The sequence below is a fragment of the Physeter macrocephalus genome, unplaced genomic scaffold, assembly GCF_002837175.3.
Source record: "Physeter macrocephalus isolate SW-GA unplaced genomic scaffold, ASM283717v5 random_83, whole genome shotgun sequence".
Lineage (NCBI taxonomy): Eukaryota > Metazoa > Chordata > Mammalia > Artiodactyla > Physeteridae > Physeter > Physeter macrocephalus.
Genome location: NW_021145369.1, coordinates 29,496 through 52,185, shown reverse-complemented (window position 1 = coordinate 52,185; position 22,690 = coordinate 29,496). Strand labels below are relative to the sequence as shown.

Sequence of the window (22,690 nt, the reverse complement as noted above, 5' to 3'; positions counted from 1 at the left end):
GAGGAGCACGGGACATGGTGTCCAGGTTCCCCCCCCCCCGCAACCCCCATGAGTGTGAGCCCCACAAGAGCAGCCCCGGAGCCCTCCCTGCCAGCATGACGGCAGCTTGGGGCCCACAGAGGAGAGCCAGACCCTGCCTGGCCTCCCCACAGATGGCGCCGGGTCCCGCGCTCCTCTGGCCTCAGCCACTGTGGCTTTAATCAAAAGAACAATCTGTTTGCCTCTGAATCAGACCCAGATTCCTTTTCCCAGCAATGTTCCCTGGGCCTCCAGGGATTCAGGCGGCCCATCCAGGCTCCATCTCCTGCCCCAGAGCCCAGCCTCGGCTTCTCCCTCCTCATTCCACGTTTGGGCGATGGGGGTGCAGGAGGCGGGAGGGGGTCAGATACAGGGCCCAGGGTGGCAAACCAGGTGACCTGATTGCCAGCTGGGCCCTGTCGACCAGGCCTCCTGGAGGAGCCTGTCCCCCCAAGACTCTAGGACCTGCCTGCAGAGGGCTTAAGGGCCCAGACAAGTCATTACCCCCATTTCAGAGGCGAAGAAACTGAGGCTCAGAAAGGTGGAGTGACTGCCTAGGGTCACATGATTCAATCCAGATCCACCTGACTCTTAAGACCTTGGGAGATCCTAGGCCAAACTGGTGGAGCCACCAACCCAGGTGACCTAGGGGAGGGGGAGGGGAAGGACCACTCTGGGTTCACAAAGGACAAGGAAGGTGCGCAGCGGAGGAGGCCTCCCACCCTCCAGGCCTGGGTCGAGGGGAAGGGAGGAGTGGTCGAGGGAACAAAGGGAGCGGGGAGGGGGCGGCGCGGGGCGCGGCCGGGCAGGTTCGGGGGCAGGTAGGGGCCGCTTCCGCCCGGCGGGAATCCCGGGCCCCCTCCCCCAAGCTTCACCTTTTATGGTAAGGCGGCCGGGGCGGCGGGGCGGAGGGGCGGAGGGAGCCGAGGGGGCGGGGGGAGCCGAGGGGGCGGGGAGGGCGGAGGGGCGGGAGGCGCCGCGCCGCTCCGGGTTCTGCTCGATCGGGTGACCGACCGGAGCCGCCGGGGGCGCGGGCGGCCCAGGTAAGCGGGGCGGGCGTGGGGTGGGGGTCCTGTCCTTCCGTCCCCGCCCCGGCGACAGACAGGTGACAGCACGGGCAGCCCTCGGCCGGCGCCCACCCTGAGCCCCAGCCGGGACCCCAGCCCCGTCGCTCCCGGAGGGGGCCTGCGGGACGAGGGGCCACGGGCGCTGTCCTTCTGTCTCAGTCCCTCGGTCTCTGTCCTCCGAGTGGAGGGAGGGCAGTTCTGGGGGGAGCTCTGGGGTCCCTGCCCGGGAGCGGCACGCGGAGAGCAGGGGTGGGCAGGGCGGAAGCTCCCGCACAAAGAGGACAGCGTCCCGCACATGGATCGAATTAAAGTCCCCGGCAGCGCCCCACAGTGACCCGGCCGGCCGCCCCGCCGGGCTGCTTGCTGGAGGGCGCTGGGTTTCCGGAGCTCCGGGGAGCTCCGGGCCCCTTTACCCAGCCAGGGTCAGGCGAGGGGAAGGAGAGACCGCAGGGCTGCCCCTCTCTGGGCCTCATATCCTCTCGGGGGCTGGGAAGGGGTGGGACTGGGCGATCCCCAAGGTGTATGCCTGGGGCATCCTGGCCTGGCTCCTCCTGCAGCCCGGATCTGAGGACCCCGGGAGGAGGGTGGGCAGCGACCAGATTCCTGCTCTTCCTAATGATGGAAGCTAAGTCCTGGTCCTCGCAGGTCCCCCAGGGGCTCCTCCTCCCCCTCTGGGGCTGAAGAACCAGTTAGCTTTCTCTTGGCACCTACCAAGTATCAAGATTTTGAGTACCCCTCTCCTTTTATCCTCTCAGCCACCCTTCCAGAAAGACCTCATTCTTCTCACTTTATGAAAAAACCGAGGCCCAGAGAGGTTCAGTGAGCTGCTCAGGGTCGCCCAGCAGGAAGGAGGGGGCCGAGGGTGAGCTCAGCCCTTTGTGCCTCTGCTTCCCTGGGGTGGGGGAAGGAAGCGGGACCTCCGGTGCCAGAGGCTGCAAGGCCCCCTGCAGGGGGCTTGGGGCTCGGTCTCACTCCACCTCCAGCAAAGTTTAGCTCCCAACCAAGCCTAGGCTCCAGCTTAAAGGTAGTTCCAGAGGCTTCTGGAGGGGGTTAGAAGGAGTGGGACAGGGGACCGTGTGGCGGCGGGGGTGAGGTGGGGTAGACTGCCCCACCCCTGGAGGCCCTCCGGCTCAGCCAGCCCGGGCCCTGCCCTGGGCCGCAGCCGAAAGCCCGGCTGGGTGGGTGGCTGGATCTCAGCCTTCTTCCTTCCTCTTGACAGGAAATGACTTTCCTTCCCTTTGTTTCCACTTTCTCCGCTTACCCAGCTGGATCTCAGATTCGCCCTCTCGGGGAGGAAGGGTGGCTGCCGAGGGTCCCCTGGGCTGGGCTGGCGGGGAGGCTGCCCCACAGGGAGCTCTCTCACCCACACCCCACACTAGGGTGACCTGGGGGAAGCCGGGGCTCCCTTTCCTTCCCCGGGGCTGACTGACGGGGCTTTGAAAATCCCTAGCCCGGCCCCTTCCCCTGGGGCCTGAAGTCCCTACCGGAACCGCTGGGGAGGGATGGGGGTGGGGCAGTGCTGCCCAGCTGTGAACATCTGGTCTCAGTGCTGGGACGTTCTCCTTGGACATTTTCTGAGAAACCAGCAGATCTGATTTCCCGGCGGGGGTGGGCTGGAATGGAGTGGGGTTCAGGGCGGGAGGGGAGGGAGGCAGAGGAGGCATCCTCAGTTATCTCTGGGGATGAGCCCAGGATATGCTGACCAGTCAGATAACTGGTCTGGATTGGGCCACCCTGGGGTAAGAACAGGCCTGGGGATTTTGCCCCACCCCTCCCCGCCGCCCCGAGCCATCCAGGGAAGAAAAAGTGTGTCCTCTCAGGCTCAAGGATACCCTCTGGACTTCCAGGTTGGATGGTGCTCTGTTAGAATTCCAAGTCTGCAACCTCTTGCTTGGGGCCTCACCTGGCCTCATCTATAAAGTGGGGGCATGACGCAGGCTGTATTGAGAATTAGGTGACTTTTGAGGCTGGGAAAGCACTCTCCATAGTGCCTGGCACAGGGCAAGCACTTTATCAGTGAGTGCCCTTGTTGTTTCTTGCATTTAAAGGTTAAATGCACTCTGAAAATTGTTTGCAAAAAGAGATTCTTCAACTTGTAACAAAGTATGAAATTGAAGCTGAGGACAGCCAACAGAAGCAGATGTACTTCCAAACATCACTTAACAAAACAAGAAACAAAAGAGAAGTACTTTAAAAGAACTTTTAAAGCTTTATTCATATATTGGTTTCTTATTCAGGTTTCTTATCAGAATGAGCTGCACGTTTTAACCAAACATAAACGAATTTAAAAGGAATTTAGGAGCATATGTTGTTGTTTTTGTTATTATTATTCTCCATCAGTCTCCAAGAGAGCCCACAGCGGCCAGTTGAGGGAAGCCTTTGAGTGGCCACTTGGGCTCCAAGTCCACATTAGGGTCCCTTGGGCCTCACCCCCGACCCACCCAGCCCCACCTCTCCAGGTTCACTCTTTGGGTCCCTATTTACTCTCCTCCCCATGAATCTGTGGGCCGGGCTCTGGGGCCTTGTCGGCGTGGCCTATATGGAGAGTAAGATAGAAAAAGGGCACACTCCTGAGCGGAGTGTGGTCGACTCACCCCAGCCCATGACCCCACCTCGTCCCCATAGCCCCGGAGCCTACTCTGTGCAGGAACCACCTGAGAGAAGGAAAATGGGCTGTCCCCGGTGGGGATGCCGCCCCGCTCCCAGATCCATGCTTTGATGTCTTCTGTGAGCCGGACTTGGGTCACACAAACATCACAGACACAACTGAAGGTAGATGAGGTCACTTGTCAGTTGCGGGGGCGGGGGACATGGTGATGGTGAGTCAGCTGTCATTGCCCTGTGGAATAGACAACCGCCCTGGAGTCGGGAATCAGGGGAGGCTTCGTGGAGGAGGTGATGTTTGGGCTAGGCGTCTAAGGAAAAACTGAAATTCACCCTGCAGCAGGGAGGAGAGGAAAAACAGGTGGTGGAAACATGCCAGGGCAAGTAAGGGAGAAAGATGGTCCAGGAACCGTGCGTGGTCCAGGGTGGTCAAAAATAGGTTGAGTCCAGGGAAATTTAGACTTTATCTTGAAGGTAGTAGGGAGCCATGGAAGGCTTTTGACTAGAGGAGAAACAGATTTATGCTCCAGAAAGATCACTCCAGAGACGGGGTAGGAGGCAGGTTTGGAAATCATTGAGGCACCCTCACCCCTGTGCCTGAACCAGGGCTGTGATTTTGGAGATGAGGCTGAGTGAGACATTCTGGCCATAGAATCAAGACTTGATTGGATGTGGACTCTGATGGCGGAGAAGAGGATGCTGGTTTGTGAGCTGGGCCGGGAGAGGGCAGAAGAGCCAAGTGGCCAAGAGCATGGGCTCTGTGTTCAGATCCCAGGTCTGCTGCTGCATGACCCTGAACAAATGACTTCCACCTCTTCACCTGGGTTTCCTCATCTGTAAAATGGGCACGGTAACTGTGCGGTAATAGTGCCTCTCCGCCGCAGCAGTGGGAGGATCTGTGGGTTAATGAACAGAAAGTGCTTAGGGCCCTGCTGGCACAGATAGGTCTTGGTAAATGGTAGCTCTGATTGTTCTTCTGTCCCCTTTGCCTCCTGGAATCCAGCCCTGATGTTCTGACGAGAGTCACAGTGTTTCCCACCCACCGTGGAGGAGCTGGCCTGAACGTTGGGGACGTCAGCTTTCCCAGGAAAATCCAGATCCCAGGTGAGGGAGTTAACTTGGGGTGTGGCCCTGGGCTGGAACAGGCAGCCAGCTGCCCTGGGAGTGGGGAGCTGGAGGAGCGGCCCCTCCCTCACGCTCCTTAGAGGAGGGAAATTAATCATTTGTGAGGTGAGCAGGGCAGGGTTGCCCTCTGCTCCTCCAGGTGTGTAGGTCTGGGGGAGGGGTATTCAGGACTGCTGGGTCCCACCCTGTGGCCAGGTCACCTGGTGGGCACCTGCCCTTCCCTGTGAGACATCCGCAGCCCCTTCCGTGGCTGGGTGGGGCTCTGGCGCTGTGGAGTGGCTGCTCCTGTCTTGTTGGGAGGGGAGATGCTCCCTGCCCTGGGGATGTCTGCGTGCCCAGGTGGAGCACCTCTGCCCCGCCCCTGCCATGCCCTGAACCCTGCCCAAGCCTGCACCTCACTCTGTCCCCAGCCCCACCAGAAGCTGAAGCAATGGCCTCAAAGCCTGAGAAGAGGGTCGCCTCATCTGTCTTTATCACCCTGGCACCTCCACGTCGAGATGAGGCTGTGGTTGAGGAGGTGAGGCGGGCAGCTTGTGAGGCCCGGCCTGGTTGCCCCCGGGAATCTCCTGCCCCCACGAAGGCACCCGGGGCAGGCTCTGCGGGGAGGCTCCGTTCCTGGACACCCCCCGGCAGGGCTGCAGCCCCAGTGCCAGCTGTTCCACCTCAGCTCTCCAGTGGAGGTAAGAGGGTGAGGGCGGTGGGTGGGAGACCGGGTGAGAGGCATCACCAGGTGGGGAGGGAATGGCAGGCTCTGAGGTCATTCACTGAGCACCTGCTGTGTCCCCGGCAGCCTCTGGAACCCACCTGCCTGGGTTCGAATCCTGGCTCCTCCACTTCTTGACTGTGTGACCTTGGCAGGCCACTTAACCTCTCTGTTCCTCAGCTTCCTAATCTGTAAAATAGAGATAATGATAGTACCCACCTCAAAGGGTCCTTTCGAGGATTAGATGAGTTAATTAATACATATGTAAAGTGTTGAGCCCAGCGCCTGCCATGTAGAAAGTGCTAAATACCCACTGTTATTATTTTGGGCCAGGCACTGGGAATGTGAAAAGAGAGAAGGGTTTCAGCCTGCATGAAACTCATCTCCTAGTGGGGGAAACAGAGATAATAAAAACATAAAATATAACATCAGGAAGACACAAACACTCTACTAGAATAGAACACAGTGAAGAGCTGGGGAGGTGCAACTTTTTATGGGGTGGTCAGGATGGCTTCTCAAAGAAGGTAACATCTCAGCTCAGTTAAGACCTAAATGACAGAGTGGAGCTAGAAGGGAAATGGGAACAGTAAGTGCAAAGGCCCTGAGGCAGGAATGAATTTGGCAAGTTGAAGGACCTGAAAGATAGTTTTGTTTTCTCTTGCGCTCTGCCATTCACTTGCTGTGGTCTTAGGCAAGCTGTTTCCTCACCCTGGGCCTCGGTTTCTTCCTCTGGAAGATGGAAATTTGGTCATGTATGTGATGTGAAATCTCAGCTGTTGGGTAGAAGCAAGGAAGGATGACAACCTAGGGGCTCGAGGTGGCTCCTCGTCTGATAGGGCACCAGCTCGAACAAGGAGGCACTGAGACGCTTAGTGCGAGAGGCCAGCCCAGGAAGGCAGGTGAACCCCCTGGAGTCCTCAGGTGCCTAGTCAGGTGTCCTGCTGTCCCAGAGCCAGGCTAAGGCAGCCTTGTGCATCCATCACCATGGAAACCACCTAGAGGCCAATGGGAAGTGCCAATTATGGGAAGCCAAAAACAGACGGGAGAAGGGACCACATGTGGATACATGTGAAAGTACATGAATATTCGTGTAACATGCTTTTTCATTATGACGCAGCCTCCTAAACTGATCTTTCCTTCCTAACCACACATGCCAAGAACAGCCTCCTCCTGCTTTTTCTCTGTATAGGAGAACCAGGACCATGACGACCAAAATTCACACATCAGGACATTGATCCAATGAAAAAAAAAAAAAAATTATGGCCCTTCTGGGTAGGAGAGGGAGCCTAGGAAATATAGTTTAGTTGCCCAAATGCCAAACTTCCCTGGACATTTTCATGGGATATTGGAATTACAGGCAGAAGATCCTGGGAGTGTGGTAGCAAAAGCAGACCAGACCTTCCTCGGGCGGGATGGCCTTACAGTGGCTGGTCAGGCATGTTGCTGGCCAATTTGGCAAACACAGAGCACGGGGCATCTTGGGGTTCAGGCCCACTGGGGTGAGATGAGTTCTAGGTGAGCAGCGGTCATGAGTCTGGTCTGACTGCGGAGCACAGAGGTGGGCCCTGGGGCTCTGCCTTCTCCTCAAAGCCAGCTCTACAGCAGGCTGTCATCTGACACCTCACCTACGCTTGTCCCCTTAGGAATCCACCAGCATTTCTGGAGCCCTTTCATCCTGGCAGAAATCCCCCCCATCTCTCTCTTGAATTCCTGCCCTAGCTGGGACCTGCCCACCCTTCCCAGCTGAATGTCTAGACCCTCAGGCAGGTCCTGGGAGAGGCCTCAGCTCTCCTGCTGTCTCTTCATGACCTGGTTCCTGACTCAGTCAGCTAACTAGAGCAGATTCTCACACTGTAACGTCATCAGCATCCCCTGGGGGCTCGTTCTAACACAGCCAGCTGGGCCCTACCCTGGGCCTTCCTGATTCAGCAGGTCTGCGGTGGGGCCCGAGAATCTGCATTCCTTACATGTTTCCAGGTAATGCTGATGCTCTGGTCTGGGGCCACACTTTGAGAACGACTGTTCCAGTCCGAAGGCGTTAATAGGTGAGACTTGCGGAAGAGAAGAGTAGTTCTCAAAGTGTGGCCTTTGGACCCGGAAGCGTCCGCATCACCCAGGAAATGTAAATTTCTAGTGTAAATTCAAAACGCAATTTCAGAAAGGTAAATTCCCAGAGCTTACCCCAAACCTGCTGAAGCAGAAGCGCTGGGGTGGGCCCAGCCATCTGCGTTTGGACGAGCCCCCAGGCGATTCTGGGGCAGACCCACAGGTCTAGAACAAGCTTCGCATCTGTATAGCCCTTGGGCAGAGGGGTTCTTATCTTTGTCAAATGGGTGGGAAACGAGAACCCAGAGAGGTGCCCCGGTGAACATGCAGGGAGTGGGACCAGAGCCCAGGTCTTGAGGCGGCAGGGCCTTGAACATTCTCTGTCTGCTCTCCCAGGGTGTCTAGGGTGGTCTGACCTCGCTGGAGCCTGGCCTACCTTGTGCCCCCATGACAGGAGGTGGGCAGAGTGCCTCCATGCCCTCTATCCCGGGGCGCTGTTAATAGCGCTCCCCTTGAGTGTGGCAGTGGGCACAGCCCTGCACTGCGGCTTCTCTCCCGAGTTGCCCAGTTGCCTCTCCCCAGGGAGCTGGACAGCCCCTTGTCAGGGCAGCCTGCAGAGGTGGGGTTACACCATAGTGAGTGTTCCTGGATGGAGGAGATCCTCCACCCCGCCTCCTCCCTCCCTGCCGGGAGCACCCGCTGGCTGGCAGATAGGGTGGAGGCCACCTCCCAACCCGCCATCGCCCCACGCCATGCCACTCCTGTCCTCTGTGTGTATGTGTGTGTTTGCTGTTGGGTTGTTATTGTTTAATGAAACTTTTAAACACAGAAGTAGGGAAAACAGTACAAGGAACCCTGTATACCCCACATCCAGTTTCAACAGTTACCAAGATTTGGCTACCTTTGTTTCATCTGTTCCTTTTTTTCTTTTCCTTCGTGAAGTATTTAAAAGGAAATGCCACTAATCAAGGAAATGCCAGTAATCGAGTCACTTCAGCCCCACATTCTTCAGGGTGCATCTCTAAATATGGCCTTTTTCCTACATAACCCCAAGGCCAAACAGTGCATAACAAAATCAGCAGGAATGCCTTATGATTATCTAAGTCTATCCATAATTAACTTTCCCTGAATTGTCATAAAAATGCCTCTTTAACTGTTGGATTGTAGAGGAATGGATTGTGTCTTGTATTTCTTTTGAGTTATAGCATTCAGTGGAATATTTAGCTTTTCCTTGTCTACAAAATGAGGAGAATTAAATGAGATGATTAATCCTTTGAATCAGAATCCAAATAAGGTCCATAGCAGTGCTGGCCAATAAAAACATCATGCAAGTCACAAATGCAAGCCTCCTGTGTAATTAAAAATCTTCTAGTATCTACACTGAAAAAAATGAAAAGAAATATATGATATTACTTTTAATGATATATATTATGCAACCCAATATATAAAATGTATTATCATTTCAGCACATAATCATTATCAAAATTATTAATGAGCTATTTCACATTGTTTTTTCGTACTAAGTTTTCCAGCACATCTCAATAGCCACATGTGGCTGGTGGCTTCTGTACTGGACAGCACAGATATAGACATTATATACGGTCATTTTTCTTAGGTCTCTTAATTCTAGGGACATCTCCTCTCTTGGTCTCTCCCATGCCATTAACTTCTTGCAGAAACAGGGTCCATTTCTGTAGAATGTCCCACACCCTGATTTGTCCCTTTGTCTCCCTGTGGTCTCATCCAACTTGCCCCTCTGTTTTCCAAATTTATTATAAATGGAGTTAACTCTAGAAACCTGATCAGTTTGAGTTGGTTTTTTTTTTTTATGTTTTGGGCTTTTTTTTAAAAATAAGGACATTTCATCAATGGTGCCCATCCCTTCCTATACATAACACGAGTCAGAAGACTCCTGATGTCTGCTGAGGTTAATCAGTGGGTTCAGGTGATGATAGCTGGACCGTTCCTTTGGCAAGTTCGCCGCCAACTGTCGGCTTTCTACTTTCAACACCTAATAGTCATTACCTGACTCTATTATTTAACTAGCTGGTGGTTCCTACCCTTGGGTGGCATCACCTGGAGGGCTTTTTAAACCCCTCATGACTGGGCGCTAGCCCAAAGTTTCTGATGGTGCAGCTGCATGGCAGGCCGAGAAGTTGTGTTTCTAACAAGGTCCCAGGTGGTGCCATGCTGCTGGTCCAGGAGCCACACCTTGGGAACCGCAGTCTTAGGGGTTAGTTTTGCTTACAGCTGCACAGGGCGCATCCAGCGGGGATTTCAGGTGCTCTAGCACCCGGGTAGGGGAGGCTTGCTAGGAAGGGCTTTGGCGGCTACTGTTTTCTGAGCCTGTGCCACGTGCCAGCCACTGTGCCAAGCCCTCACCTGCATCATTTCATTTAATCCTCGTTAACAACCCTAAGCGATTGAGACCCATGTTCCAACTGAGCAAACTGAGGCTCAGAGAGATTGTTTCTTGCCGAAGGACACACAGCAAGTCAGTGGCAGAGTCAGAGATGGAACCCAGGTCCGGGTGACCCTGGACCTGAGCCTTTAGCCACCATGCTGCACGGCCTTCTGGGCAAGTATCACCTCCTCTGTGCACCTGCAGAGACTCTGGCCAACCCACCCTCCCCTTCTGGTTGCAGGATGTTCGCTTCCTCCTCCTCCCCTGGATGGCGAGGACGCACTCCCCGACCTGGACCTCCTCCCACCTCCGCCACCGCCCCCTCCAGCGTACCTGCCTCCCGACGAGGAGCCCCCTGCCCCGATGGGGGCATCACTCATTTCAGACTTAGAGCAGCTGCCCCCACCCCCGCCACAGGTACCGCCAACCCTTGGTCCCTGACGGAGCTTCGTGGGTTGGGGAGGGAAGGTTGGGGCCTTTCAGGGTTCTAGGCCTGGAGGTTGTTTGGTCCCTTCTCCTACTTGAGGGCAATCCCTCTTCAAAACTCTTTCAGGCTGGTAAAAATTAGATGTGGTTTTCAAGGTCCCTGGAGAAGGGGTGCCACACCCTTTCCCCCGCTAAGTGCCTCCTTCATCTCTGAGGACGGCATTCCCCTGTGTCTAACCTAAATCCCTTATACTGCATAGAAAACCCATATTGAATCCTCTGCCCTTAACAGAGGCGTTGTCGAAATGGGAGAGGTTCCAGGCCAAGGGAAACCCTGATTCCAGGAGATTCCTTAGAAGCAGAGGGAAGTAGCTTTGAAGGAAGCTACTTCCCTGGGTGAAGGAACCCAGGGCAAGGAGCTGGGAGATCTGGCCTCAGCTTCTGCCTCTGTACAAAGGGGCTAATTGTGCCTGGTGCCACCAGATGAGGAGCAGAGCTGAGAGGGCTGTGTGCGGTCCCCACTGGGTGACCCTTCTCCCCTTCTATCCCCCCAGCCCCTTGTGGAGGGGCCTCCAGTGCAGCCTCGGCCCAATCATCTCAGACCCACAGAAGAGGAGCTGCCGCCTCCCCCAGAGGAGCCTGTCGGCTTCCCCGAGAGAGAGGCCTCCACAGGTATGGGCACAAGGACGGAAGGACTGTGTGTGACCCCCAGGGCCCCTTGTGCGGCCAGCATGAGCTTCCAGGGGGAACCAGGAGAGCAGGGACCACCGTGTCTGTCCCAGCTCACAGTATGGTGATGGGCCTTATAGTTGTGCATCAATTTTATTTTTATTGCATTAACCTTTTTTCCTTTATAACTAAAGTCCATTTAAATATTGATCAGCAGAATTTGCCATGATAGCAAAAATGCCCTAAATTTTTTCACTATGTAATTTTTTGAATACATAACACCCTTACATAGTACAAAATAAAAAGCACAAAAGGGCACACTGTAAAAAGTCTTTCCCCTTCCCCATCCCTGTATCATCTAGTTTCCTTCCAGATAGACAACCTGTTAATACCTTGTGCATATCCTTTCAGAGATATCTTATGCGTATGCAAGCAGATACAAATATATCCTTCCCCCATTTCCCCACAAATAGTAGCAAGCTCTGTGCTGTTTTGCACTTTGCTTTCATTCCTTTGTAGTCTTAGAGCTCACTCCACATCAGAACATAAAGAGGCTCCTTGTTCTTTTTCACAGCTGTGTAGTATTCCTTAGCAGGGCCCGACCACATACATTTAACTAGTTGCCTGTGGACAGGTGCTCAGGTGGTAATGCTGAGTGGATCGCCTTGTACCTGATCATTTTGCTTGTGTGCAAGTTTGTGAGATAAATTCCTAGAAGAGGAAGCACTGTGATATTTTTGCCAAGTTGTCTTTCTTGGTCATCCAGATCTACATTCCCACCAACAGTGTTGGAGTGCCCGTCTGCCCACAGACTCTCCAGCACCGTGTGTTACTTATTTAATAAATGGCTATTAAGTGCCTACCATGTACCAAGGCCTTCTCTAGTCCAGGGTTGTAAAATAATTCTCTGGTTTCTTCCAGTGTTCTTATGGTTTCCCTTTTCACATTTAGATCTTTGATACGTTTGGAATTATCTGGGTGTAAGGTGTCACAACAAGAGTTCCCTCTTTTGACTTTTTTGCAGATGGCAACCCAGTTGTCCTAATGCTGTGTGTCTTTTTTTTCTTCTTTCTAGTTGTGGCACGCAGGCTCCAGGGCACGTGGGGCTCTGTAATTGCGGCACGTGGGCTCTGTAGTTTGCGGCACGCGGGCTCTCTTGTTGAGGCGCGTGAGCTCAGTAGTTGTGGCCGTGGGCTTAGTTCCCCCGCGGCATGTGGGATCTTAGTTCCCTGACCAGGGATTGAACTCACCGCATCCCCTGCATTGGAAGGCGGATTCTTTACCACTGACTCAGGGACGTCCCACACTATGTGTCTTGATTTTAGCTTTTTAAAGACCCTTTGCCTTTTTGCCTTTTTTTTTTTTGGCCACGCTGCTTGTGGGATCTAGTTCCCAATCAGGGAACCAGGGATTGAACTCGGGCCCTTGGCAGTGAAAACATGGAGTCCTAACCACTGGCCTGCAAGGGAATTCCCCACCTTCCTTCTTTTTCTTTTTTTTTTAAAGTAAGGTTTTATTTATTAATTAATTATTATTAACGAGCTCACAGCTCGTTGCTGTGAGCGGGCTTCTCATTGCGGTGGCTTCTCTTGTTGCAGAGCTCGGGCTCTAGGTGCGTGGGCTTCAGTAGTTGTGGCACGCAGGCTCAGTAGTTGTGGCTCGCGGGCTCTAGAGCGCAGGCTCAGTAGTTGCGGCGCACGGGCTTAGTTGCTCCGCGGCATGTGGTATCTTCCCGGACCAGGGCTCAAACCTGTGTTCCCTGCATTGGCAGGCAGACTCTTAACCACTGTGCCACCAGGAAAGTCCCCCACCTTCCTTCTTCTTTTTTTTTTTTTAATTTATTTATTGATTTATTTATTTTTGGCTGCGTTGGGTCTTTGTTGCTGCGCGTGGGCTTTCTCCAGTTGTGACGAGCGGGGGCTACTCTTCGTTGCGGTGCGCGGGCTTCTCATTGCGGTGGCTTCTTTTGTTGCAGAGCACGGGCTCTAGGTGCACGGGCTTCAGTAGTTGTGGCTCCCGGGCTCTAGAGCGCAGGCTCAGTAGTTGTGGCGCACGGGCTTAGTTGCTCCGCGGCATGTGGGATCTTCCCAGACCAGGGCTCGAACCTGTGTCCCCTGCACTGGCAGGCGGACTCTCAACCACTGCGCCACCGGGAAGTCCCCCACCTTCCTTTTTAATGCCCCTCATGACCCTGCCCATGAGCTGAGGCTGCATTTACAACACCCGGGGGTTTCTGACAGAGACCTGGCACTCCAGGCCGGTTCTGAGTGGCGACTGGGTACAGTCCTCCCAGGCTGGGCAGGTCATGGCCTGTATCTCGTCTACCCCAGACGTCTGTGCCTTCTGCCACAAGACCGTGTCCCCTCGAGAGCTGGCTGTGGAGGCCATGAAGAGGCAATACCACGCCCAGTGCTTCACGTGCCGTATCTGCCGCCGCCAGCTGGCCGGACAGAGCTTCTACCAGAAGGATGGGCGGCCCCTCTGTGAACCCTGCTACCAGGTAAGCCCCAGGGCAGTTCCCCAAGTGCCTGGCACTGAGCTGGGCACCTGGAAGACGTGGTATCATCTCTTTCTCCACAACAATCTGGGGAGGTAGGCACTAGTGACCCATTTTACAGATGAGGAAATTGAGGCTCAGGGAGGGGAAGGAACTCAGCCAAGGTGTGTTCGTTCCCCGTGGCTGCCGTAACGAATGATCACAAATTTGGTGCCTTCAAACAGTACACGTTTATCCTCTTATGGTTCTGGAGGTCCGAAGTCCAAAATCAGTTTCACTGAGTCAAAATCAAAGTGTTTTGCTCCCTCCAGAGGCTCTAGGGGAGAATCAATTTCCTTGCCTTTTCCAGCTTCTAAAGCCATATTTCTTGGTTCCTTGGTCCATCTTCCAACTCAGCGGTGTGGCATCTTGCATCAGTATCTCTTTTCCTTCTGTGTCAAATCTCCCTTTGCCTCCCTCTTGTAAAGATACTTGCGATGACATTTGCGGCCCACCTGGATAACCCAGGATAATCTCTCCATCCCAAGATCCTTAACTCAATCACATCTGCAAAGTCTCTTTTGCCATGCAAGATGGTCGCAGACTCCAGGGCTTAGGATCCAGATATCTTTGGGGGCATCATTCAGCCTTTTACACTGTCACCCCAGGGCTGTTTGGTTCTGAACCCTGCCCGTGGTTTGTTTGTTTTGTTTTTTTTTTTTGTCCATGCCACGCGGCTTGCGGTATCTTAGTTCCCCAACCAGGGACTGAACCTGGGCCCTCGGCAGTGAAAGCACTGCGTCCAAACCACTGGACCACCAGGGAAGTCCCATCCTGCCCGTGGTCTTGCTGCTCTCTCACCTAGAGCCACAAGGTTCCAGTGCATGGTGTGACGGGGTGTCTCTGGGTACCAAAGACAGTCTGAGAGAGCTAGTTTGGATGCCAAGGTGTTGGAATTGCTAACTCTCCAGTGGCATGTGCTGGCGTTTTTCCAGGTAGTATACAGAACTCCCACGTATGCATCACGTGGGGGTACAGTGGATCTCACCTTGTCCTTATAGATTGGTAGCACCTGGCAATCTGCATTTTTAACAAGTCTCTCAGGTGATTCTGATACACATTGAAGTCTGAAAACTACTGATTTGAGGTGTTAGAATATTTGGAGTCGGGACTATTTAGAAAACTCAAAATGATCTGATCCCAGGCAGTAAGGTGCTGTGGAAGGAGAAAGGAGCCAGGCCATCCCACCCTGACCCTCTGACCCCATCAACATGACAGTGGGGGGTGTCCTTACGCTCTTCCCCAGCTTGGAGCCAGGCAGGGGTGAGGCAGTGAGGCGAAGAAGGGGTGAGGGTGGGCTTACAGCTGGGAGCAGCCAGGAGGGGCTTCAGCAGTGTGCTGGTGAGACAAGGGCTGCCCCCAGGATGGTGGGGGGCAGGAAGCAGGGGGAAATGCTGCCCCCACCAAATGTATCCGTCCAGAGGAAATCAGGTTAAGATGAACAGGAAGGGGAAGAGACATGTAGGGGAAAAGGTGGATGGGTTAGCAAGAGGCCCTCTGTTCTGCCTCAGTGACACCTACCCCTTTCTTTCTCCTTCTCTCTCTTTCTCTCCCTCTCTCTCTCTGTCTCTCTCTCTCTCATCCCGCCTCATTCCAGAAAGGATTTGAGGCCGCTTATAAGAATGCACATATACCTATAGTCAATAATAATGTTGTAGGACTTCCCTGGTAGTCCACTGGTTAAAACTCCGTGCTTCCACTGCAGGGGGCATGGGTTCAGTCCCTAGTCGGGGAAGTTCTGCATGCTGCACGGTGCGGCCAAAAAATAATAATAATGTTGTACACTTAAAACTTCACTGTTAAGAGGATAGATCTCATATTAGGTATTCTTACTGCAGTAACATAAAAAAAAGTTTTAGAGGATACATATAATACCATGAGATATAAAACAAATAGATAAAACAGAGGAAAATCAAGGTAGACAGTTAGTACCCCCAAAATATGTGAACGAAAGACCCCGTACTCATCCTAAAAGTGGAGCATGCAATTGGACTGTGAGCTTCCAAGTGGCCAAATGGAAAAGGGTAATAAGTTTCAAGGTTTATCGTCCATGAAATAAAAAGCACAGCAATTCCTCTGGGAATGCCTTTTACTGACTCTGAAGTTTTAGAGAAATTTCTCCTATGGGCCCTCATGGACCCTGGCCTCACGCATTTCCTAGTAACAAAAAAAATGCAGTCATAGCTTCATGGCAGGATTCGTGACTGTACACCAGGGATATAGTGCCAAACTCGATCCCCTCTAAGCAATGTGGAGGTTTGGGGGTAGTAGTTCCTGGCCAGTTGCATGAATGTGAGCACCTCTCCCGTATCTCTGCCTTCTGGGCCCCTGTGGGTAGCCAGTCTGATGCCCCTTGTGGCTTGGAGTGGGCACACCCATGGGATGGCTCTGAGGCAGTGGCCCTCTGTCCCAGGACACCCTGGAGAAGTGTGGCAGGTGTGGCGAGGTGGTCCGGGAGCACATCATCAGGGCCTTGGGCCAGGCCTTCCACCCCACCTGCTTCACGTGTGTGACCTGCGCCCGGTGCATCGGGGATGAGAGCTTTGCCCTGGACAGTCAGAATGAGGTGTACTGCCTGGACGATTTCTACAGGTACAAGAGGGATCCGTGCACTGCATGGGGCACAGAGGACAGGGTGGGGCTCAGGCGGGATGGAGGAGTCGAGCCTGAGTGCTGGGGGCTGGGTCAGAGCTGGCCTGCAGAATCCAGGACTGCCTGTTCCACATACCCTGTGTTTGACTTAGCACCTGCTTGCAGCTGACACTTTTTGAGCAATTCCCCTTGGGTTTAGGCCATTTAATCTCAAAACTGTCTTACAGGCAGGCACTATTAAAGGTTCTGTTTTAGCAAATGTGGAAACTGAGGCATGCAGTACATAAGTACCTAAAGTCTCCCTGATCGTAAGTATGGAAGCTGCGATTCAAAACCTCCACTGACCTGATGTCCAGGCCTTGCTCTCAAACCCCAGACCGCAGTGCCTCCCCTCAGAGCTGGAGCCGTATGGAGTGGTAGCAACACACATCTGCAGGGCCCCATCCCTGCCCTCGAGTTGCTCGCTGCCCAAGGGGAGAGACAGGTGTGCCTAGTTAAAAAGGAAAGAAGAAGAAAAAGCAGTGACCTATAATACAGGCAAATGAAATGGGTGCCCCTCTGCTTTCTTAAATTCTAATGTTCCCATCACTTACTTGCCTTGAGCTAATTATACCCTGGGAAGCAGGGTCTAATTACACAGGTCTCTCCATCCGCTCCTGCCAGGAAGAAATAGGCATTTGTGGTTGTAGCTCCAGGTGTAGTTAGATAGCAATGGGTCTGAAATAGCTCTGGGAGGTGAACCAGAGCTGGCCTGCGTTCTGACAGCTAATTTCTGTGCTTGTCGGCGTGAACGCCTCCTGAGCATAAGTTGCTTTCCCTCTAGGAAATTCGCCCCTGTGTGCAGCATCTGTGAGAATCCCATCATCCCCCGAGACGGGAAGGATGCCTTCAAAATCGAGTGCATGGGAAGAAACTTCCATGAGAATTGCTACAGGTGTGAGGTGAGTGGAGCAGTGCTGATTTAATAAGATGCAGTTGATCTTGTTCAGTCACCGGACAAGCCCTGTTGATAGCCTGCTGTGGGCGAGGCCCCGGGCCGGGACAAGTCCAGGTTGGGGCTCTGCTCTCAGATTGCTCACCATCCAATAGCAGAGACAAATGAAAATGAAAATAATTACAAATATGCTCTATTAATCAGAACTCTTTGAGTTAATGATAGAAACCAAACTCAACCTGCTTTCCGCGAGAAAGGGGATCTTAACGGGAAGGCTCTTGATGGTGATATCATTGATGACATCAAATGATATCATAAGGCTCTCTCTCCATCTCTCGGTTCTGCCTTTCTTGTGTGTTTGCTTCATTTTCTCTTCCTGTGGGCTGGCATCCTCTTGTGAGGCAGGGGGTACAGTGCGTGGCCATGGTTGGCTCAGGTTTATATCCTTGCAACTTAGAAACCCCATCTAGGGATCCCGTACAGTCCCAAGAAGGCCTCTGATTCACCCAACATGGGTCACATGCCCATTCTGGACCAATCAGTGACCAGGGGCTATGATTGATAACCTCTGAGGCCAGGCAGGCAGGACTGTATGAAACAGATTGGGATTGATACAACCACTGGAAAGAAGAAAGGGATGCTGGGCAGACCCACACCACAGATGTCCTTTTCAGGTGCTAAGAAAGAGCATGTATAAATCAGCTTTGGGACAAAGAAGGCAGTGATCAATTCAAGTGTTCAAGGCTGGTGCAATCAAAGGCACTCTTTTAGAGGAGGCAATGCTTAACCTGGGTTTTGCAGGTTGAGTAGGAGTTTGCCATGTATTCAGAGAGGGGAAATGAAGTCCAAAAAGAGGCATGGGCCTGTGAAATCCTACTGTGGCACAAACAGCCTGAAGAACAGGAGGAAGCAGAAGTTTCGAGGTGTGTCTGGAGTGTAGAGTGCTGGATGGTGTGGTAAAAGTGAGGCCAGAGAGAAGGAAAGGGCCCCCTGTGCCAAACGAAGGGGTCTGGACTTCAGGCTGCAGGGATTGGGGAGGCTGAGGTGGGGAGGCTGGTTAAAAGCCGGTGCAGCAAGAAATGCCTGGGGAGTCGCACAGGCCCCACACTCAGAAGGGTCCCGTGCTTGCTTTGAAGCTCAGCTGTCATTTTCTTTTAATTCTTTATTTATTGATTGATTGGTTGATTGATTGATTGTACGCGGGCCTCTCACTGTTGTGGCCTCTCCCGTTGCGGAGCACAGGCTCCGGACGCGCAGGTTCAGCGGCCATGGCTCACGGGCCCAGCCGCTCCACGGCACGTGGGATCTTCCTGGACCGGGGCACGAACCCGTGTCCCCTGCATCAGCAGGCAGACTCTGAACCACTGCGCCACCAGGGAAGCCCTAATTCTTCATTTTTGAATAAGGGATTCTGCATTTTCATTTTGCCCTGAACCCTGCAAATTATATAGTCAGTCCTGCTGGGGAGGCTGTAAGAGCCCTCCCCTACCTCTTCCTGTCACCTCCATGTCACCGATGTTTCTCTCTTCTCTGGTGATGGTGACAAAGGTGTTACCTAAGTGGGGACTCCAGAGCAAGTCTCTCTTTTTTTCTTTCTTTCTTTCTTTTTTCTAATTGAAGTATAGTTAATTTACAATGCCGTGTTAGTTTCTGGTGTACAGCAAAGTGATTCAGTTATACATATATATATTCTTTTTCATATTCTTTTCCATTATGGTTTATTACAGGATACTGAATATAGTTCCCTGTGCTATACAATAGGACCTTGTTGTTTATCTATCCTATCTGTAATAGTTTGTAACAGAGTAAATCTCTTACTTAATCAGCCAGTGAGTGATTCCAAACATTTATTTACTCACATTTAAACAGATATGTAGGGAGTTCTCTGGTAGTCTAGTAGTTAGGATTTGACGCTTTCACTGCCTTGGCCTGGGTTCAGTCCCTGGTCAGGGAACTGAGATCCCACAAGCCTCGTGATGCAGCCAAAATTAAAATAATAATAATAATAATAAAAACAGATATGTAGAACTAAGAAGCATTTTCGCAGAGGGTGACCAGCGAGTTTAGTCAAGAAGTTGACACATTGCTTCATGATTATGTTGATTTGCTCTAGTTCAAAGTCCGGCTGATAATGCATCTTGAAAGAACAATGGTGAAATTCAAGTGCTTTTATCACTACAGCCCACGTTAGATCCAGTGGTGATTGGCATTTCCCCTGGCCTGGCTAGTGAACAAATAAGCCCTCCCTGCTCTTCCTTGGTCAGCTTGGCTGAGGCTACCGGGAACATTACCCAGGCTCTGCCATGAGTCAGAGTTTGGACTCCACCAGCTGCATTTCAGGCTGTAAGGCTCTAACCACAGCGGCCTAAGCAGATGTGGGTGCTGTTTCTCTAGGAAGGGAAATGGGTTTCAAGACGCCATCCACGCTCCTTTCACCATTCTTGCCTACTTTTTTTTTTTTTTTTTTTTTTTTTTTTGGCTGCACTGCTCTGCATATGGGATCTTAGTTCCCTGACCAGGGATCGAACCCGTGTCCTCTGCAGTGGAAGCTCGGAGGCTTAATCACTGGACCGCCAGGGAATTCCCCATTCCTGCCTACTTTGTGGTCCATGTTATTTCTTACTATTGCTGGAAGGGGAACAATACCTTTATACTTGTCTAGTATCTTATTTATTTATTTATTTGTTTGCTTGTTTGTTTGTTTTTGGCTGTGTTGAGTCTTCGTTGCTGCACATGGGCTCTCTCTGGTTGCGGCGAGCGGGGTCTACTCTTCGTTGCGGCGCGCGGGCTTCTTATTGCGGTGGCTTCTCTTGTTGCGGAGCACGGGCTCTAGGTGCGCGGGCTTCAGTAGTTGCGGCTTGCGGGCTCTAGAGCGCAGGCTCAGTAGTTGTGGCTCACGGGCCTAGTTGCTCCGCGGCATGTGGGATCTTCCCGGACCAGGGCTCGAACCCGTGTCCGCTGCATTGGCGGGCAGATTCTTAACCACTGCGCCACCAGGGAAGCCCTCGGCTGGTATTTTTTAATATATAAAATGCTTTCATGCACATCACCTTATTTAATCCTAATGATGATCTTTCGATATGGGAGTTCCCGTCTCCGTTTAAGATGAGGAAACTGAGGGTGAGGAAAGCGGTTCTGCCCTGTGTTCTTCTGGGCTGGGTTTGGCCAGCTTTCTGCCACCTGACAGCTCCTTCGCAAACTGTGCGACTCGGTCATGGTTGATTCTCATTTAGAAGAGGTCACATGTGCCCCTGTGGGACTTTAGGTTTGGCACTTGGTGCTCTCAGAATGCTGAACAAGTGGCTGTTAGGAATAGCACAGGTCCTGGCATTAAATAGCCCCGAGTCCCCTTGAGACACTCGAGGTGCAGTTCCAGGGAAGAGACACACAAGGGTGTCCTCCCCAGCTGGCTGAGCTGGGTCGGGATGGCACCCGTGACCCCAGAGTTGTCTCTATGGAGAATAACCCCTCTGTTCTGATCAATGAAGCTTCCAGGGGACACCAGCCGTGCCCTGAGCCGGGTCTCTGGACATTAATTGTTCCTGTTTTTTCCTGCGTGTGCCCGAATGAGGCCCAGATGAGGTGCGGGCTTGTGGCAGAACGGTGAATTTGGCAAAGTTTGGGCCCCAAGTCCCCATCCTCCTCATTCTAAAATCTTTTGGTGATTTAGAAAATTGAATTGGAAATATTAAGGTTTGTGCTAGTGTTGAAGCTGTTCAGGCAGTGGAACCCCCGAAAGAACCCTGAACTCTGAGCCTGGAGACCCCATCCTCTCCCAGCTCTGGAACCAGCTGTGTGACCTGAGGCAGGCCGCACCCCTCCCCGGACCTCAGGGAGCGTGTTAAGGCCCTTCTAGCCCTTTCCACGATCCCTCAGGGGGCTTCTCCACCAAAGGGCCCCCTCTTCTCCCAGTGTCCTCGGTTCTCCCCTCAGCTGATTGAGTGAATTTCCTCAGCGGACGCTGGCAAGTCCCACCTGCGCAGACCCCACGCCACAGTGCTCAGGCCTGGGGTCCATCCACGTGTGCCTTGTTCCCGCAGGACTGCAGGATCCTCCTGTCTGTGGAGCCCACGGACCAAGGCTGCTACCCTCTGAACAACCGTCTCTTCTGCAAGCCATGCCACGTGAAGCGGAGTGCTGCGGGGTGCTGCTGAGGGCACCCGTGGGCTGAGGGCCGTGGTCGCACACTAGCCCCACTCGGGGTCCCTCCCCAACTTGATTCCCTTCCTGAGCTGCTCTTGCACGCTTTCCTTCCTAGCCACACAGGGACCAGCCTGCAGGCCTGGCCCTCATGTCCGGGACCCAGGCCTCCTCCCAGCTCAGAGCACCCTTTAGACTCTCAGCTGTTCCTTCTCTCCTCTGGGCCCCGGGAGGCTTTCGTACCATGAGTATCATGCCTGGGGGGCGTCCCATCTCCAGGACTCTGGCCCCTCTTGAGCACTGGCCTTGACCTCCATTTCCAGGGGTGAGTGGGGTGAGTCTCTAGATGGCACCCTGTGTCCCTAGCAGTGATACATTAGCTCTGGGGGTGCTGAGACCAGCTCTGCCTTGCAGGACTGAACTATTTCAGGAAAACTGCAAAGTCCCTTAAAAAGCACTATTTTTAAAATTCGAAGTTTGAGTGATGAGAAACATTCTTCGGATTTTTTGGAGGGGAGGTGGGAATCTTAAAAGAAAATGCCTTCCATTGTTCATAAATGTACAAGATTGTGACCTACTGGGGGCATGGCCATGGACTTCCCACACTGGGGACATGTCATGCTGACATGGGGCCCAGGCATGAACCTGAACGGCAGAGGCAGGAGCGAAGGATGACACGCTGACACCCGAGGAAGTCAGCAATCCCTGCACCCTGGCTTCTGGCGCCTCCTCCTGTGTGCAACAGTGATTCAACAGACATGGATTGAGTGCCTGTTGTATGCTGGGGAGCAGAGTACAGGAGCTCTGAGTGTTCCTCCTGCAGCAGCCTTGACTACGGCCTTGCACACGCACACACGCGCACACGCACACACACGCACGCTCCTCCAGGACAGCAACAGGGGTGTCCCCCAACCCCTACTCGGGCCCTCCAGCCCAGGCTGCCCTGTGACCACTGCCTTCTCAAGGCCACACCTAGAAGATTCTTTTTCTCTTTTAAGGAAAATCATTTTTGTTGCTTTGTAACTTCTGAGACGTTTTGTAGAACATGAACACATTAAACAAGATGTGCTTTCCTCCCTGGGGTTGTCTCAATGTACCATGTGCTCCTAGGAGGATGCCCTGGGCTCCAAGTACCAGGAGAGTTTCTCTGTAGGGCCCCTTAAGGGCTTCAGACCAAAGCACAGCTTCTTGCCCGAAGCTTAGAGCAGCAAGTCGCAAACTCCAGGCCTTCCCATACCTCCACAATTTCTATCATGCAAGGACCTCCTAGTCTATTATCTCCTTAATATTTTCTTTAACTCAACATCCCTTTTTTTTTTTTTTACTCACTTACCAATTTAGTCCTAGGTTAACTAAGCAATATATCCATGCAGTCACACGTCGATGTGCTAGTTATACATGAAAATAAATGCATAACTATTCGAAG

General features: G+C 52.9%; 1 protein-coding gene and 1 long non-coding RNA gene across 5 annotated transcripts; one reads left to right on the top strand and one right to left on the bottom strand.

Moving 5' to 3' along the window:
* Positions 1–980: 980 nt before the first annotated feature.
* Positions 981–22,685, top strand: FBLIM1 (filamin binding LIM protein 1). Of its 4 annotated transcripts, none has more exons than XM_024125283.1 (9): positions 981–1,061; positions 4,693–4,793; positions 5,225–5,494; positions 10,209–10,384; positions 10,948–11,065; positions 13,393–13,562; positions 16,012–16,190; positions 17,014–17,131; positions 21,165–22,685. In XM_024125283.1, exons 3-9 carry the CDS (start codon positions 5,245–5,247, stop codon positions 21,276–21,278), a joined length of 1,125 nt encoding a protein of 374 aa, XP_023981051.1. In that variant the 5' UTR covers positions 981–1,061; positions 4,693–4,793; positions 5,225–5,244; the 3' UTR covers positions 21,279–22,685. The 4 variants fall into 4 exon arrangements, with proteins under 4 accessions (XP_023981051.1, XP_007128408.1, XP_054938305.1 ...); XM_007128346.4 differs by lacking the exon at positions 981–1,061 and adding an exon at positions 1,837–1,947; XM_055082330.1 differs by lacking the exon at positions 981–1,061 and adding an exon at positions 3,150–3,270.
* Positions 3,867–16,849, bottom strand: LOC129391815 (uncharacterized). The gene is made up of 4 exons (XR_008616538.1): positions 16,784–16,849; positions 16,536–16,680; positions 5,619–5,706; positions 3,867–4,585 (listed from the first exon to the last, which is right to left on the bottom strand). It is a non-coding gene; the product is annotated as an uncharacterized lncRNA (long non-coding RNA).
* Positions 22,686–22,690: the final 5 nt, after the last annotated feature.

What these genes read in the sequence shown, in the direction of transcription:
- FBLIM1 (XM_055082330.1), top strand. Translation starts at nt 3,191, where the DNA reads ATGAAATTGAAGCTGAGGACAGCCAACAGAAGCAGATGTACTTCCAAA. An exon ending in TCTGTGAACCCTGCTACCAG is followed by an intron (nt 13,563 to 16,011) that starts GTAAGCCCCAGG and finishes CCTCTGTCCCAG; the next exon opens with GACACCCTGGAGAAGTGTGG. An exon ending in TGCCTGGACGATTTCTACAG is followed by an intron (nt 16,191 to 17,013) that starts GTACAAGAGGGA and finishes CTTTCCCTCTAG; the next exon opens with GAAATTCGCCCCTGTGTGCA.